At 33.4% G+C, this 16,289-nt stretch overlaps 2 protein-coding genes across 2 annotated transcripts; one reads left to right on the top strand and one right to left on the bottom strand.

Moving 5' to 3' along the window:
* The first annotated feature begins 336 nt into the window (after nt 1-336).
* rfc5 (replication factor C (activator 1) 5) lies at nt 337-9,942 on the top strand. The gene is made up of 11 exons (XM_079813934.1): nt 337-473; nt 983-1,047; nt 1,348-1,484; nt 1,893-1,972; nt 2,182-2,255; nt 4,037-4,196; nt 4,660-4,741; nt 4,848-4,977; nt 6,103-6,180; nt 6,557-6,611; nt 9,629-9,942. Exons 1-11 carry the CDS (start codon nt 427-429, stop codon nt 9,723-9,725), a joined length of 1,005 nt encoding a protein of 334 aa, XP_079670060.1. The 5' UTR covers nt 337-426; the 3' UTR covers nt 9,726-9,942.
* Nucleotides 9,841-15,415, bottom strand: wsb2 (WD repeat and SOCS box containing 2). The gene is made up of 9 exons (XM_079813933.1): nt 15,284-15,415; nt 14,971-15,139; nt 13,516-13,700; nt 13,264-13,395; nt 12,736-12,836; nt 11,776-11,966; nt 10,581-10,673; nt 10,350-10,463; nt 9,841-10,229 (listed from the first exon to the last, which is right to left on the bottom strand). Exons 1-9 carry the CDS (start codon nt 15,315-15,317, stop codon nt 10,028-10,030), a joined length of 1,221 nt encoding a protein of 406 aa, XP_079670059.1. The 5' UTR covers nt 15,318-15,415; the 3' UTR covers nt 9,841-10,027.
* Between the last annotated feature and the right edge of the window lie 874 nt (nt 15,416-16,289).

Genomic DNA, 16,289 nt, shown 5'->3' with positions numbered 1-16,289 from the left:
TCTGACAGCAAACCAAACTTGACTCGAATTACAAGCACCGAATAAAAATCAAACCTGCAAAAGCTTTATGTGCTTTATAATTTTGTGAGAAACCGTAAATACTCACGATAACTGCTGCAATATCGTACTAGGAAATGCAATGTATATATAAACCCATCCTTTTTAAACATGATACGTTTGGAGTCAGTGCACCATGCACATCGTTGACACAGTTAGTAACTAATGACTTTATTATCTCTTAAACTCTTATTATGAAATAACAGTAAACCAGTTCCTCGTTAAATCCCGCCTTCAGTTAAAGCGCGCTTCTGATTGGTCGAGAAACTGTCAGTAAGTGACGTTCGCGGATGGAAATCTCTGTGTAGTCAGAAAAACGCGCCAAGACACACATCGAAGGATTGATTGAACAAAATATAAGAGAAGAGAATGGCATCAACAAATAAAGCACAAACTCAGACGAGAAATTTACCATGGTAATTTAATTTGCATTTGGTAGTGAACAATTTTCTCTTTTGTTGTCAGCAGATATTATAAGTAAAATGTGTTAATGCTCCTTGAGACAATGTTTAGCCGACATCACGTGCATCTTTGCACAGTTTTGCTTTGTTTACATTTGGATTGCACTTATTCTGCACGTATGACCATGATGGATTTATGAATAATAATAAACAACCACTGTCTGTAGTTGAGCTCGTCATGCAAAATGTATGAAAATAGATAAACGAGAATATATCAGACCTGCATTGTTGTTATGACAGCTGACATACTGATGGAGAAATGCTATGACTACTGAATATCTGAAAAGATAAGCTCTTTATTAATAATATCTACTTATAATGATAGCTATTAACATTGTAATATAATATCGTAATGTCATAGAGATCTAGGGTCAATTTAAAAAAGGTAAGAGAATTTCATTGGTGTTGATGTCACTTAAACAACATGATGTAACAAAAGTATTTTTTTTTTTTTTTTTTTACAGGGTTGAGAAGTACAGGCCACAGACATTAGATGATCTCATCTCTCACCAAGATATCCTGAGCACAAGTAAGCAGTGATATGTATGGATTATAAATTGGTTTCTGCCATTAGTATTATTATTAACAAATAAAGATTTGCACTGCAATACTACTATACTGTACATCTCTGAGTTATTAAAGAAATTGTTCACCCAAAATGAAAACTTCAGTTTGTTTCTTACACACAACTTTTGCATACTTTTGCAGTTTTAAAGCTCCATTCTTTATAATTGTTTTTTTTTTATTTGTTTTTTTAAGACCAGTACATTCTTGTAAATTTGATCTAAATGTACTTTTAATAAATGTCCACGTTCACTTTTTTCCACAGTCCAGAAGTTCATCAGTGAAGACCGATTGCCTCATCTGCTCTTCTATGGACCTCCAGGAACAGGAAAGACCTCTACTATACTCGCATGTGCCAAACAGCTGTACAAAGATAAAGAATTCAACTCCATGGTTCTGGAGGTACTGCAGATATTTTTTTGCAGAAGTTTTCCAAATGCAGATGTTTGGCGAAATCTTCCCCATGACAAAAAAAACGTATTGTCATCCATTTTATGTAGTTAGTTCCAAACCTATATGAGTTTTTTTTCTACTCTTGAATATTTTGAATAATATTGGTAATCAAACATTTGATGGTAGCCATTGACTTCCATAGTAGGATAAAATCCTATGGAAGTTAATGGCTACCGTCAACTGTCTGGTTACCAACATTATTTAAAATATCTTTAGTGTTCAACAGCTCATACAGGTGGTTGAGTAAGTGATGACAATTTCATTTTTGGGTGAACTATCCCTTTAAGGCTAAATATGCTTGTTGCAAATCTTTTGTAAAATTTTTGATGGGAACTATAAAACATTTTACTTGATCAGCTCAATGCATCAGATGACCGTGGTATAGATGTGGTGAGGGGGCCGATCCTCAGCTTTGCCAGTACGCGAACCATCTTCAAGTAAGAACTGTACCCACCCTTACAGCGCATTCATGAACAATTTGTATAATATAATAATGTTATCACACAAAATATAAAAAATTCATTTTCATGTAGCAACTTCTTTACTATTTGTTTCCATATTGCATGACATCTGGTTTTAGGCTTTTATTGCAATATTTACTGTTATTGTAAAATAACTGATAATTAGTTGTGTTCGCTCCTTGTAGGAAAGGCTTTAAGTTGGTGATCCTGGACGAGGCGGATGCTATGACCCAGGATGCACAGAATGCTTTGAGGAGAGGTAGCGTACCATCTGCCCCTCCATCAGTTCACCTGCTGAGCCCCCAAATGGCCCGATGGCAGAAGAATAGGGATCTGCCAATTCACTGTCCACAGTGAGACATGAATGAGAGCAGTGGGATTATGATTGGGGGGGGAAATGAAAGAGTTTAAGGTTAATTTGGACAAAGCATCTGATTTTATTAAATAACTGCATGCTTTATATCCAGTTTTTAAAATGTATAAAATGATGTTGTGGATATCTAAGTGGATAAAGATCTATTTATTATTATTATTATTCTACATAATTTGTTTTCAAATCGCTTAATTGCGATTAATCATGTCTTACAAAAGTTTTTGTTTACATAATATTTGTGTGTGTATATATTATTATATATTATTTATACAGCTCTGAAAAAAAAAAAAAAAAAAAAAAAAATATATATATATATATATATAATATATATTATACATAATTTTAACATAGTACATGTATATAGTACATATAATATATATACATGTTTTAATATATATATATATATATATATATATATATATATATATATATATATATATATATATATATATATATATATATATATATATATATATATATATATATATATATATATACATATACATATACATATACATATACATATACATACATACATACATACACACACACACATATTATGTAAGCAACTTTTTATGTTAGATGTGATTACATTTTTATATTACTATTTTTTTATATTATTATTAACTTAAGTTTGAACTTTTTAAGGCTTAACTTTATTATAAAAAAAAAAAATATATATATATATATATATATATATATATATATATATATATATATATATATATATATGTGTATATATATATATATATATATATGTATATATATATATGTGTATATATATATATATATATATATATATGTGTGTATATATATATATATATATATATATATATATATATATATATGTGTGTATATATATATATGTGTATATATATATATATATATACATATATATACATATATATACATGTATATACATGTATATACATGTATATACATGTATATATATATATATATATATATATATATATATATATATATATATATATATATGTATATATATATATATATATATATATATGTATATATGTATATATATGTATGTATATGTTTAATTTTGAGACCTGAATGAGAGAAGTTTGATTGGGGAAAAAGAGAGTTTAATCAATTTTTACAATGCATCTGATTTTATTAAATAATTGTGTTGTGAACATCTTGATATATAAAGATTTTTGATTATTTTTAAATTTTTTATTCTTAATTTAATTTAACATATTTGATATTATTCTTCTTTTCAAATATTTTTTATTATTTAAATAAATCATTTTTATTTTATTTTGAGGCAACAGTGTTAAATATTGTTAAGAGTAATTTTGACAACGCATCTGCTTTTATTAAATAAATGTTTTAAAATGCAAGAATGTCTTATTTGAAATAAAACTTTTTTGCCTGGTTTCACAGACAAGGCTTAGGTCTAGTCCCAGACTAAAATGCATGTTTGATCTAAAAATATGTCAGTGCCATTGTTTTGTCTCAAGATGCACACCATTAATTCCTTTTCTAATGCACGTGTATAAAAACAACTTAAATGCTCGCATTTAACTTAGCCCTGTCTGTGAAAGCAGGCCATTTTATTTTATTTTTGCCATCCCTTTGGAGATTTATTTGTGCAGACTTCATTGAACCACGTCTGATTCTCCTCTCACCCTCTATCCCTCTCTCAGTCATTGAGAAGTTCACAGAGAACACACGTTTCTGTCTGATCTGTAACTACCTCTCAAAGATCATACCTGCGCTGCAGTCTCGATGCACGCGGTTTCGTTTCGGGCCCCTGTCCCAGAGCCAGATGATCCCCAGACTAGAGCATGTGATACAGCAGGAGAGGTGAGACAAGTGGATGTTATTTATCAATGAAATTTAATGTTGAATTAATTGCATTCTGACAGAAATCTTCACCACTAACATTTCTTCAGAAAATGCAAAAAAAACTAGTTATGTTTATATTTTTGTTTAATAATAAGCGAGCCCTTTTTAAATAGAGCAACATTGAAAGACAATATTAAGACCGTCTAGTGTTTTTATCATAATTTTTGGATCATATCTGAAGTGAGTCATCATCAGATGGATCCACTCAAAAGACCCTGAACACAAAAGATCCCGGCTGGAGTGACCCAGCCCTATGGCCCATTTGATTAAAAAACTCTTCACACACAAACGCACGTTTTATATCGGCTCTGCCCTCTGGCGCAGGACAGCACTGATAACTTTGAGCAAATAAAACCATACATTGTGTTTCCCTAGCATAGATTCATAAATAATTAAAAATCTGCTTTGTTTTCACTGATAGCATTGACATCACTCCAGATGGCATGAAGGCCATTGTGACCCTCTCGACAGGAGACATGAGACGATCACTAAACATTTTACAGGTGTGTATCATGCGAAAAAGTGATGTTTTTAGGGTTTTCCGATCATTACATTGCTGCTGGCGTGACGAATATTCTTGAGGAAAATGTGTTATGTTTTGATGTGTAGAGTACCCATATGGCCTATGGGAAGGTGACAGAGGAGATGGTGTACACATGCACTGGACATCCTCTCAGATCAGACATCGCCAACATACTGGACTGGGCCCTCAATAAAGACTTCACCACTGCGTATAACCGTATCCTTTTTACTCCAGTGGTTGGTTAACGGTAATTAGTTCCTCAAGCTTTTCTGTTGCATATTAACCTTTCTTTTTTTAAATGTGAATAAAAAAATATATTTTTGACACTTTCTATTGATGATCTAAACTAGCATGTGTTGACTTTTCTTACCCAATCACATTTTTTCCCTTCTTTCTACTAGAATAAGATCTATTTAATATAATTTTATTTTAGTTTAATGTATTTTATTATTATTAATTTCCAACATTTTTATCATTAAAAAATATAAATGTTATTTTATTTTGAGACATGAATAAGAGCAGTGTGATTTTCGAATTTTGACTGCATCTGCTTTTGTTAATAACTGGATGTTTTATTCTAGGTTTTAAAATGCAAGAATGTCTGTTCTTGATAAAGATCTATTTTTTATTTTATTATATATATATATATATATATATATATATATATATATATATATATATATATATATATATATATATATATATATATATATATATATATATATATATATATATATATATAATTTATTATTTTTACTTATTTTATATTCTTAATTTCAAATATTTGTATTATTTTAAATAATAAATGTTTTATTTTATTTTATGTTTCTTATTATTTTATACAGTCCCGTTGGAGATTTATTTTGTGCAGACTTGCGATTGGGTAAAAAGGTCACCAATCTAATCAGTGTAAATAAAATTTTAATAAATATTAATTACATTTTCTAAAATTATCACCACAAAATATTATTATTAATGATAATAATGTAGATTCAACATTCGACCAAAGTAACCATAAACATAAATTAATAATTAAAATAAGTAAAAAGGTACATTTAAAAATATGTACATTTAAAAAGTAACATAAAATCCATATCAGGAAAATTACACCAAAAATAGATTATGCTCCATATATCCTAAACTCTGTTACGTTTGTGTTCTGTACATGTAATATTATCACTGATCAAACATCACATTTCTTTTATAAATATTTACTATAGAATCAAATGTTTTTAATATTGATATTTCTAATAAAATTATTATTTTAGGATATTTAATCATTTATGAGAATATCATTGTGGTGAAAATGCCGTTTCAAAAGTCCTTAACCAGGTTCAACAGAAATTCTGCAGCTCAAAACTCTGAAAGGTCTGGCACTTCATGACATTTTGACTGAAGTCCATCTTCTCATTCACCGCGGTAAGACCACACTGTTAACAGAGTTATTCAGCAATGCATAGCTCTATAATCGGTTCCTGTTTCAAAGAACTAAAGCAGCAGAGAGTCTAGAACACCGTCGGAACTCTAGTGATGAGCTCGATGTTTCCCCTGCCCTCGCTGCCATGGAGATCCTTTTGTGGTTGTCACGGAAACCGGTTCTTGTTTTTAAAGGACGCCTGTTAGAAGTAGCAGAGTGTAGCTAATGTACTAAATATTAAGCCTGCATCTAGACTGCAAAAATGAGTATATTCTAACTGTTGCATGGTAAAAAATATGTATCACACAGCATGTGTGTCTGGGTTTCTGTAGGGAAATTAAATGTTATTTTGCTCTAATGTTTTTGTCTCCATTTTAGTGGATTTCCCATCCTCTATCCGCATGGGTTTGCTTATAAAACTTGCAGATATTGAGTGAGTACATTCATTTTGTCAAGTTGTTAGTAAATCAGTAGAGCAAGAGATAAGCTGTATTTTATGGGTGTAACGGTACACGTATTCGTATCGAACCGTTTCGGTACAGGGCTTTCGGTTCGGTGCGCGTGTGTACGGTTTCCGAGTGCAATCTTTAACAGTTAACAGTTGACTTGTTGTAAGCGCGGAACACACTTCAATCCGAGTTCCCACACAAACACATTAAGTATTCAGTCCATTTTATCATGAATTTCAAACGATAAATGCCGTTTTGACGCTCTTTAATGTGACGTGACTGTATAGACGTGGCGTCAGTTCAACTTCAAGCGATGACACGCAGAGTGAACGCGATCATCTCTTCCTAAAGAATAAACATAAAAGATCTATGAACATCTCTTAAGGTATTAAAAGAAAAGAACATCTCTTAAGGTATGTTGTGGATACATTACAACTTACTGAAATGTATCATATGTCGTGTAATCGCTCAATCGGTGTTTCAACGGTGGAAAGACAATAAAACAGCTTGTAAACAATGTCACGTAGCATCACATTTACCTCAGGCAGTCATTTCCACAGCTGTTACTTCACTAGAGAGATTATTTTGCTAAATATATGCTCTGTATTAGCCTATATATTCATTGTATTCTACTTAACCTGTTAGTGATGTCTTGTTTATTTATTGTATGTTTAAATAAATCTGTCATGAAAATGACAGCCAGTGTATATAAATGATTACATTTCAACGAATTGGAGAAAAATATATATAATTAGATTTAGAAGTTAACACAAAAACTGCCTTATGTGAAACTTGAGCTAAAAATAAATAGCAACTGAATTTAGGCTAATAGTTTGGGCTCTGTTGTTAATCTTTAATAGCAATGTGTAAGTAATTGCTCCCTATTTAGTTTACAGCATTATCTTTAAGAAACTTTTAGTTATAATTGAATTAATTTAAGGACAGACTAATTTTTTTCAGAAAACCACTGTTTAATAAAAATAAATAAAAATCTATTTTGTAAAGCTGCTGTACCGAACCGTGACTTCAAAAACGAGGTACGTACCGAACCGTCAGTTTTGTGTACTGTTACACCCCTACTGTATTTATCACTGGTTTGATTACTGTTAAATATGAACAGCACCACTTCCATATACCCAGTGTTGGGGAAAGTTTGAAAAGTAATGCATTACAATTAGTGCTGGGCATCGATTAAAAAAATTAACTAATTAATCGCATTTTTTTCTGTAATTAATCGCGATTAATTGCAAGTTTTTAATATTTTGATATTGTAATTTCAGTTACTCTCCAAATTAATGTATAAACAATTTAAAGACAGCATATTTTAAATATGTGTTGTAATTGCATCTTTTTATGCACCTGAAGGCCAGTATCACTGATGTCTCTATGAAACATTAATGACGTTACATTACAGTATAACTGAAAGCTCCCAATTTCAACATTTATTAGGCTTTAAAAAAACAACTTTTAATTTAAGTGAACTTAAAACAATCTTTACATAAACCCAAAATAATAAATGTTATATTTACCCATATACATATACATATACAGAAATGTAATAGTTATCAAACAGCTTTCTTACCTGCATAAATAATAAATGAAATATAGATTAATCATCATTAAAGCTACAATTTTCTCTCTTCCCGTTGATCTTTGATGAACATTAATGACAGGCATCATCAGTGCTCCTGTCACTTTAAGAACGGCCGCGGATCTCACGCGCTGTCCCGCGCATCTCATTTCCTCACAACTCTTTAAGTTCATTTAAGACTCCTAATATGAGAATACTCAAAAATCCTCTGTTTTATTGTTTGTTCAAGGGCAAAAGAGAACTGGATGTGAGCAGGAAACTGACGCGAGTCTATCTATGCGTCGAGTGTGTGTGTGTGTGTGTGTGTGTGTCCCTTGATTAGCTGACATGAGACGCATCCACACACACACACACACACACAGGACATTGGCAAACAGCGCGTTCTCCAGTGTTTTGTCACGCTTGGAAGCATTTACATGAATAGGAGCGTGATGATTATGTAACGCTAAGCAAAAATGGATATAAAAACGGACGCTGCGTTATTTGCGTTAAATATTTTTAATGCGTTAAGCTGAAAAAATTAATCGCCAGCGTTAACGCGTTAATTTGCCCAGCCCTAATTACAATATTGCGTTACTCCCTTAAAAAAGTAACTAATTGAGTTACTTAGTTACTTTTTAAGAAAAGTAATGCGTTACGTTACTTTTGCGTTACTTTTTCTCACCTGGGCTGGGCTTGGTTTTTTTTTTATAACAAAAAGTTCTATTTTTGTGCAAATGTAAAGACCTCTTCATACCAAAATTTAAATAAGCCTCAGGCTGAGGTAAAAATGCAAATTCACGCATGAACAGTAGAGGGCGCAGCTCTGCTGTGCTGCCATTCTGGATAATGGAAGAATTGGTTTTACCAATAAAAACAAAAAATCTAGTATTTTTGCTCATGGTTTAACTGGATCATCAAAGGTCAGCAGCAAGACATTGGTCAATAAAGGTAGATTAAATGCATAAAAATATTTGTTTTATTTAACATTTAATTATTGGAGGTTTGACTGATTTTATTCATTTTGAGGAGTACTGAATCTATATTGTGCAAGTGAGAAATACATGCTTACATTTAATCTAGAACTTCAATAACCATCATGTTTACACACAACGCCTCTGCACTTACTCTTGATTTTTCTCAACATGGAGACAGGAGAGCTGTCAGTCAAATAAATGTGAAAAAGTAACTCCGATATTTTGTTGTAAATTTGAAAAGTAATGCGTTACTTTACTAGTTACTTGGAAAAAGTAATCTGATTACGTAACTCAAGTTACTTGTAATGCGTTACCCCCAACACTGCATATACCTCATGGATACATAACCTACATTAACTCTACTCACACGGCGCTTTTCCACTGCATGTGACACTGTATTTTTGTACATTATGTACTTGAGCTCAACTTCGGTTTTTTCCTTTTCAACCATAAGGTATCGTCTGGCCTCGGGAACCAATGAGAAGATCCAGCTGAGCTCAATGGTTGCTGCTTTCCAGGCTGTTAGAGACATAGTAGTCAGCGACGGATAGACCATTGGTTCACACCTGACACATGAAAGGGTTGTGATGTCATGTGAGGAAGTTCTTTACTACTTCATATTTTTTTGACAAAAACAAAACTGCTCAGAAACCTGTAATATTTTTTGAAATGTTTATTTTCAGTTCTTTGTAAAACAAATGCTACATTTTCGAAGTAATTGTGTAAAAAAATACAAGTTTTTAAATAAATATTCAAGTATAGCATCATAATTTAATGTCTCTTTGTTTTGAGTCTGGGGAAATTAGGCAACAGCTATAGCAAAGTTTGACCCACAAACATTACTTGTTTTCAGTCACCTGCAGTGTTCTTTACAATATATGATCTTTTGCTTTGGAACGTCCCTATATGTAAGGTATTCCAGGATTCTTTTTGGCAAAGGAAGAGCCTCCACCTGATAGGTTGAAACAGAGAATCTCAGGGCAACCCTGCTCAGATGCCTAAGGCTTGGAACAAGACGAGGAACTCTCCAGAATTTCACTTTTCCATCTCTGCACCTACAAATAATAAATAGTTCTTAATATTTATTCCAGTAGACAAATTTCAAACCCTAACATTTCTAGAGTAAACAAGAGCCAAAACGTAATGTTCCAACACATTGATGTGAACTGCAATACCCTGTAGCAATGACGCCCCCGTGTGGATGGAAAGCACAGCACACGCCACCAGTGCGGCTGTGATCGGTGTCGGCGACTAGTTTATCTTGTTCCAAATCCCAGATCTGTAACGCCCTGCAGGACAATACAGTGTCACCAGTAACAATAGTGAAAGTGGACGATCAGGTGTGAGGTCATCCTGTAATGTAGTTCTGAAAATGTACGATCTCAAATAGATAGTTTACTGCTCACCTGTAGTCTTTGAAAGCCAGCAGCAGGCCAACCGGAGAGAAACTCATAGATGTCAGTAAATTGTCACTTCTGTAAGCACACACCTCACAGTCTCTGGAAAGGGAAGAAAGTATTGCTTACATTACATTATGAGAAGTATGAGAAACAATACACTTTCAAAATCATTCAGCTTTAAATGTTACATTCGAAGGTTTGTCTCAAAATGTACTCTATAACTCGCAATTGTAAGCTTATATCTCACGATTCGAAGAAAAAAAACTCAGTTATAAAGTAAAGTAATAAAGTCAGAATTGCTCAATATAAATGCGCAATTGTGAAAAAAGCGAGTTTATACCTTTAAATTCAGAGTCTTTTCTCAGAAATGTGTATAAACTCCAACAGTGCAAGTTATAATGCATTCAGAAACAAACGGTTCTGAGAAATAAAAAAAGTCCAAATTGTGTTATATTCGCAATTGTGAGGAAACAAGTCAGAAATGTCAGATTAAACAGTTGCAATTATTTCTGATTTTTCTTTTCTCAGAAATGTGTATGAACTCCAAAAGTGCAAGTTATAATGCATTCAGAAACTCACGGTTCTGAGAAATAAAAGTCCTAATTGTGTGATATTCGCAATTGTGAGGAAAAAAAGTCAGAAATGTCAGATTCAAAAGTTGCAATTACCTTTTTAATTTTTTTTATTCCATGCTGGAAACAAGCTTCCATATGGTTACAAAAAAAATAGCCAAAAATATAATTTCTGACTCTAACACGGTTTTATTTTCTCTCTTCTGTGCAGCATGAAAGCAGATGTTTGTGCTGACACTTTATGGAACTTTTTGGTTCCAAAAAATGCTATACATTTATATAAACTTGCAAATGTCAGTTACAAACTCCAAATTGTGTGATATAAACTCACAATTCTAAGAAAAAAAGTCAAAATTGTGTGAAATAAACTCACAATTGTGAGGAAAAGTCTCCAAATTGTCACATAAAGAGTTGCAATAACCTTTTCATTAATTTAATTCCATGATGGAAACAAGCTCCCATATTATGTTTACAGAAAATAGCCCAAAAATCTCATTTTAAAACAGTATTATTTTCTTTCTGTGCAGCAGAAAACCAGATGTCCGTGCTGACATTTTCTGGAATGTTTGTTTAAAAAAAATTAAATAAATAAAGACGTGAGAAAGGAACATTTTGGTTTGCCAACATACTCTACTCTAGTCAGGAGATCTGCTGTGTACGGGTCCCACAGGTCCAGCCACCAGCCTGTTGTGGAATGGTACGACGCTACTGCGAGCAGCGCTCCGTCCTGGGAAAAGTCACATGATGCCATGGTGCGCTCGTGGTCGTATTTAAGGTGTCTCATGAAGGTGTAGGACCGCAAGCTCCACAAATACACCTTCTGTTGGGAACAAGAAATTCAGACAATGTAGAATGTATATTTTATATATATACACACACACATAAAAACTTGACTCTTTCCCTGCCAGCGTTTTGTGATAATTTTCACAAAATGTTCACGGACCACAGAATATTAAGTATTAAGTATGAATATCTGAACATGCAATATATCAAATGAAAGAACAGATCCTCTACTTTTTCATAAAAAAGCAAAATTTTGAGCAAAAAGCTGAGAAAATCACGTTTTTGTCAAAGACTACATCAGGATCGGATTCTGAACAATGATCAAAACATAGATGGATTAGATCAAGTCCATCAACACCCCAAAGCTTCTCAGTCCTATAGCTCATCCTGGGTTGACGTTTAATTCAGTAACACAAGACAGTTTTGATTTATATGCTGTTTAATGTTGGAGATCCTGTTATTTTGTATAAGCATATGATTACATATGATATCGCTTGTTTCTGCAACTTCTTCGCATTTGTTTTGATCAGGAGATTCAGCACTCTTTCAGAAGATGCGTAATAGCGCCCTCTACCGTATAACACGGAAACCGGAAAATTCAGTTTGGCGGAGAAAGAGTTAAGCTTAAAAACAAAAAAAATAGAAATGTTGGCAACTAACTAAAAAAAAGCTAAATAGAAATAATAGAAAACTGACTAAACCGAAAATATAAAAATAAAAACCGACTCAAAATATATACAGTAAATACTCAAAATAAATACAACAATAGTTTTTAAATACAACTAAAATAACACTAATAAACTCACAGAGTCGAGGTTGCCAACCGAGGCGATCATACTGCTGTCAGGTGATATGGAACATCTGAACACCCAGTAGTTTGGACCCCGCAGCACATGGGGACTGGTGCCTGCAAATATTAACAATACAATCAGGGCCGTGATTAGTAAAAAGTAAATCACAGAATCATTCATTTAACAGATTCATTTAAACCGTTTTATTCATTCATGAAAGAAGCAAGTGTCCATTGACCTTATGAATGAGTCACTGAATCATTGACTTACCCGATTCATTCAAAAACGGTGAATCATTCAAGAACAAAAAACTGCTGTGTACAACATGTTGCTGGGAGACACAATATTTCTGCTTTGTTTGGAACTATAAAAAATTCCTTGCAAAAAGGGCACTTATCTAATCCGAAACCAGATGCTTGAGTACCACTTGGGGTCTATCTGTGCACATGGCTGAATACAATGTTCATAAGTGCAGAATTAAAGACCATGAAAGCTTTTATCATCTCATTGCTAAGAAGTTTCTTCCACATCAGATGCTCTAACCTTTCTTTGCCAAGTTCCATATCCTTAAAGTTTTGTCTCGGGAGGCCGATACAAGCGTGAGACTTCCATTTGGAGTGAAGACCAAATCCCTGACAGGAGCCTCATGTCCAGTTAGAGTAAACCTCAGATTTCCTGGAGACAGAGCAGGGATTTACTAACATAATAAAATCTTATAGTACATACACTTCAGGTTGTGTGCCACCATCTTGTTAATATTTAGACCAATGTAAGTTCTTGTTGGTTCAATCTTACCAGTTGAGACGACCCACACTTGGATCGCGCCGTTGTTCAGACCAGTGGCCAGCAGTAGTTCATGGTCACGTCCGTTCTGATGTAAAACATCCATGCGGATAGACCGGCAGGGTCCAAACGCCAATGCCCACACCATCTGACCGCAGTTAAGCGTCTTCTCTTCACTGCATCCAGCTTCAGCATTACTGTTAATACAGACAAGAGGATTCAGCTGTGCTCTACATCTAAGTAGATGTTCTGAATCAGCATCCATCGTTGTTCCTTGGAACAGTCTTCCACATTATCGTCACTTTATGTTCAAAAAGTACTGTGATGGCATTGTGGTACAGCATCAAAAGATAGAGCGCGGTAGCACTTTATTTTACAATCTTGTTTCCTATTAACATACTATATACTTATTGTAGTAATGACACTGACTATGTACTAACCCTGAACATATCCCTAAACCGTAACCCAAGTAGTTACCTTACATTTCTCAGTACTTTTGTGGGCAAGTAGTACACTCTAAGTACATCAAAAGTGCACGTACTTTAAAATAAAATGCAACCGATAGAGCTGTGATATACTGTATCATGGTACTATATTAGTACAGTCATGTACCATTTGCAAAGAATGCCATGGTATATTAACATCACATGATCATATCAAGGTAAGTTTGATAACATGGAATTAATAATGTGGTCATTTTTATAAGGACTGTAGTAAAATAGTATTGTCAATAAATAAATAAATAAATAAATAAATAAAACACTGATGCATAAAATAGAATTGTCAATTACATTTACATGTATTCATTTTGTAGACGCTTTTATCCAAGTGACTTACAAATGAGGAATGCAGGAAGTGATTTGCCATGAAGAGGCGAATAATCACAAAAAGTGCTCAAAATACAACGTTTCAGACATTGCTTATAGTAGCATAAGCTAGAATAGGGATGGATTAAAGGAAAGTGAAAGCATAGTTTTTGTTTTTTTATAATGATATTAAGTGCTCAGGAAGAGAGGAGTTTTCAGCTGTCTTTTGAATGTCGTCAGTGATTGGAATTAATACAAATATATAAAATACTTTGATAACATGGCACTAATGTATGATCCATGTTATTTTATCATTGATATAACGTTACTATAGTAGTTTTGTATTAATATTGTAAAGTAGTTTTCATTTTAATTTTAGTTAACGTTTTAGTATTTTTGTCATTCTATAGTTTTCATTCATTTTTGTTTCAGTTAAACTAAATGAAAATGAAAAATTGTCAACTAGCAAAATATATATTTTTAAATATTTTGATTTAAAGTAACGAAAATGTTTTTTTAGCCAAGCATTGTACCAGTCTAAAAAAACCGGAAGTAGCCTATCATATTACTTTTTGTTCGTGACAGCTTGAAGGTACTCCCATAGGAGTAATGATGTTACATATATCAAGCTCATTGTGTTATATAATGAATTAATACGCACTCTTTGGATGTCAGGGGCCAGGGTAGGAGTTTGACGATGCCGTAGCCCATCGACCAAGCGAAATAAGATCCGTCCGGGGAGAAGCGGACGCTCCATGTCTCGCAGCCAGAGGTGCCGTACAGACGCGGGTGATGAGCGGGTTTCAGCTCCGCGATCAGATCATGCGGTTCTGTCACAAATAAACAGACCTGTCACACACAAAGACAAGCTGCGCATATCCGGAACTACTTCTTTACTACTTATATAAAAGGTATTTTCCTCATATACCAAATTGTACATTGTATATCATCTAAAATGATGTTAATCGTCTTACCTTTGACAGTACAACCTCGAAACAAAGTGCACATCTTCTTATCATCACATCATCTTGGTTACCCGTCGTCGCCTCACCTCTACACAGGGATTCATTTGATTCTGTGTAAATCACGTGACCCCGTTGTCAAAGGAGGAGCATACTTCTGAGCACAATAGGTGTGTCTACTGCATATTTACAGGGTTAAGGCGTGTTTTATGCTCACAGCTCTCAAATATAACACTGGAATCATTGTGCATGTATCGTGTGCTTTGTTTAAATGTTATTTTTGTATACAGTGTTACGTAAAAGCTAGTTTACTGTAAGCATTCTTTTATACATTCCTGAAATGATATATGGATGAACCAGTTAAGCACACACACATACACACACACACACATACATATATATATATATAAATGTGTGTGTGTGTGTGTGTGTGTGTGTGTGTGTGTGTGTGTGTGTGTGTGTGTGTGTGTGTGTGTGTGTGTGTGTGTGTGTATAATATGTATATATATATACAGTGGCATGAAAAAGTATGTGAACCGCTTGCAGAATCTGTGAAAATGGGAATAATTTTAACTAAATGAGAGGGATCATACAAAATGCATGTTATTTTTTTATCTAGTACTGTCCTGAATAAGATATTTTACATAAAAAATGTTTACATATTGTCCACAAGACAAAAAAATAGCTGAATTTATTAAAATAACCCTGATACAAAGTTTCTGAACCATTGATTCTCAGTGCTGTGTGTCGTTCCCTGGATGATCCACGGCTGTTTTTTTGTTTTGTGATGGTTGTTCACGAGTCCCTTGTTTGTCCTGAGCAGTTAAACTGCCCAATGTTCTTCAGAAAAATCCTCCAGGTCCTGCACATTCTTCAGTTTTCCAGCCTCTTTTTCATTTTTGAACCCTCTCCAGCAATGACTGAATGATTTTAAGATCCATCTTTTCACACTGAGGACAATTGAGGGACTCAAACACAACTATTAAAAAAGGTTCAAACATTCACTGATGCTTCAGAA

Source organism: Gobio gobio (assembly GCF_949357685.1).
Source record: "Gobio gobio genome assembly, chromosome: 4".
Lineage (NCBI taxonomy): Eukaryota > Metazoa > Chordata > Actinopteri > Cypriniformes > Gobionidae > Gobio > Gobio gobio.
The sequence above is the reverse complement of the archived record's forward strand: the minus strand, read 5'-3'. Positions and strand labels throughout refer to the sequence as shown.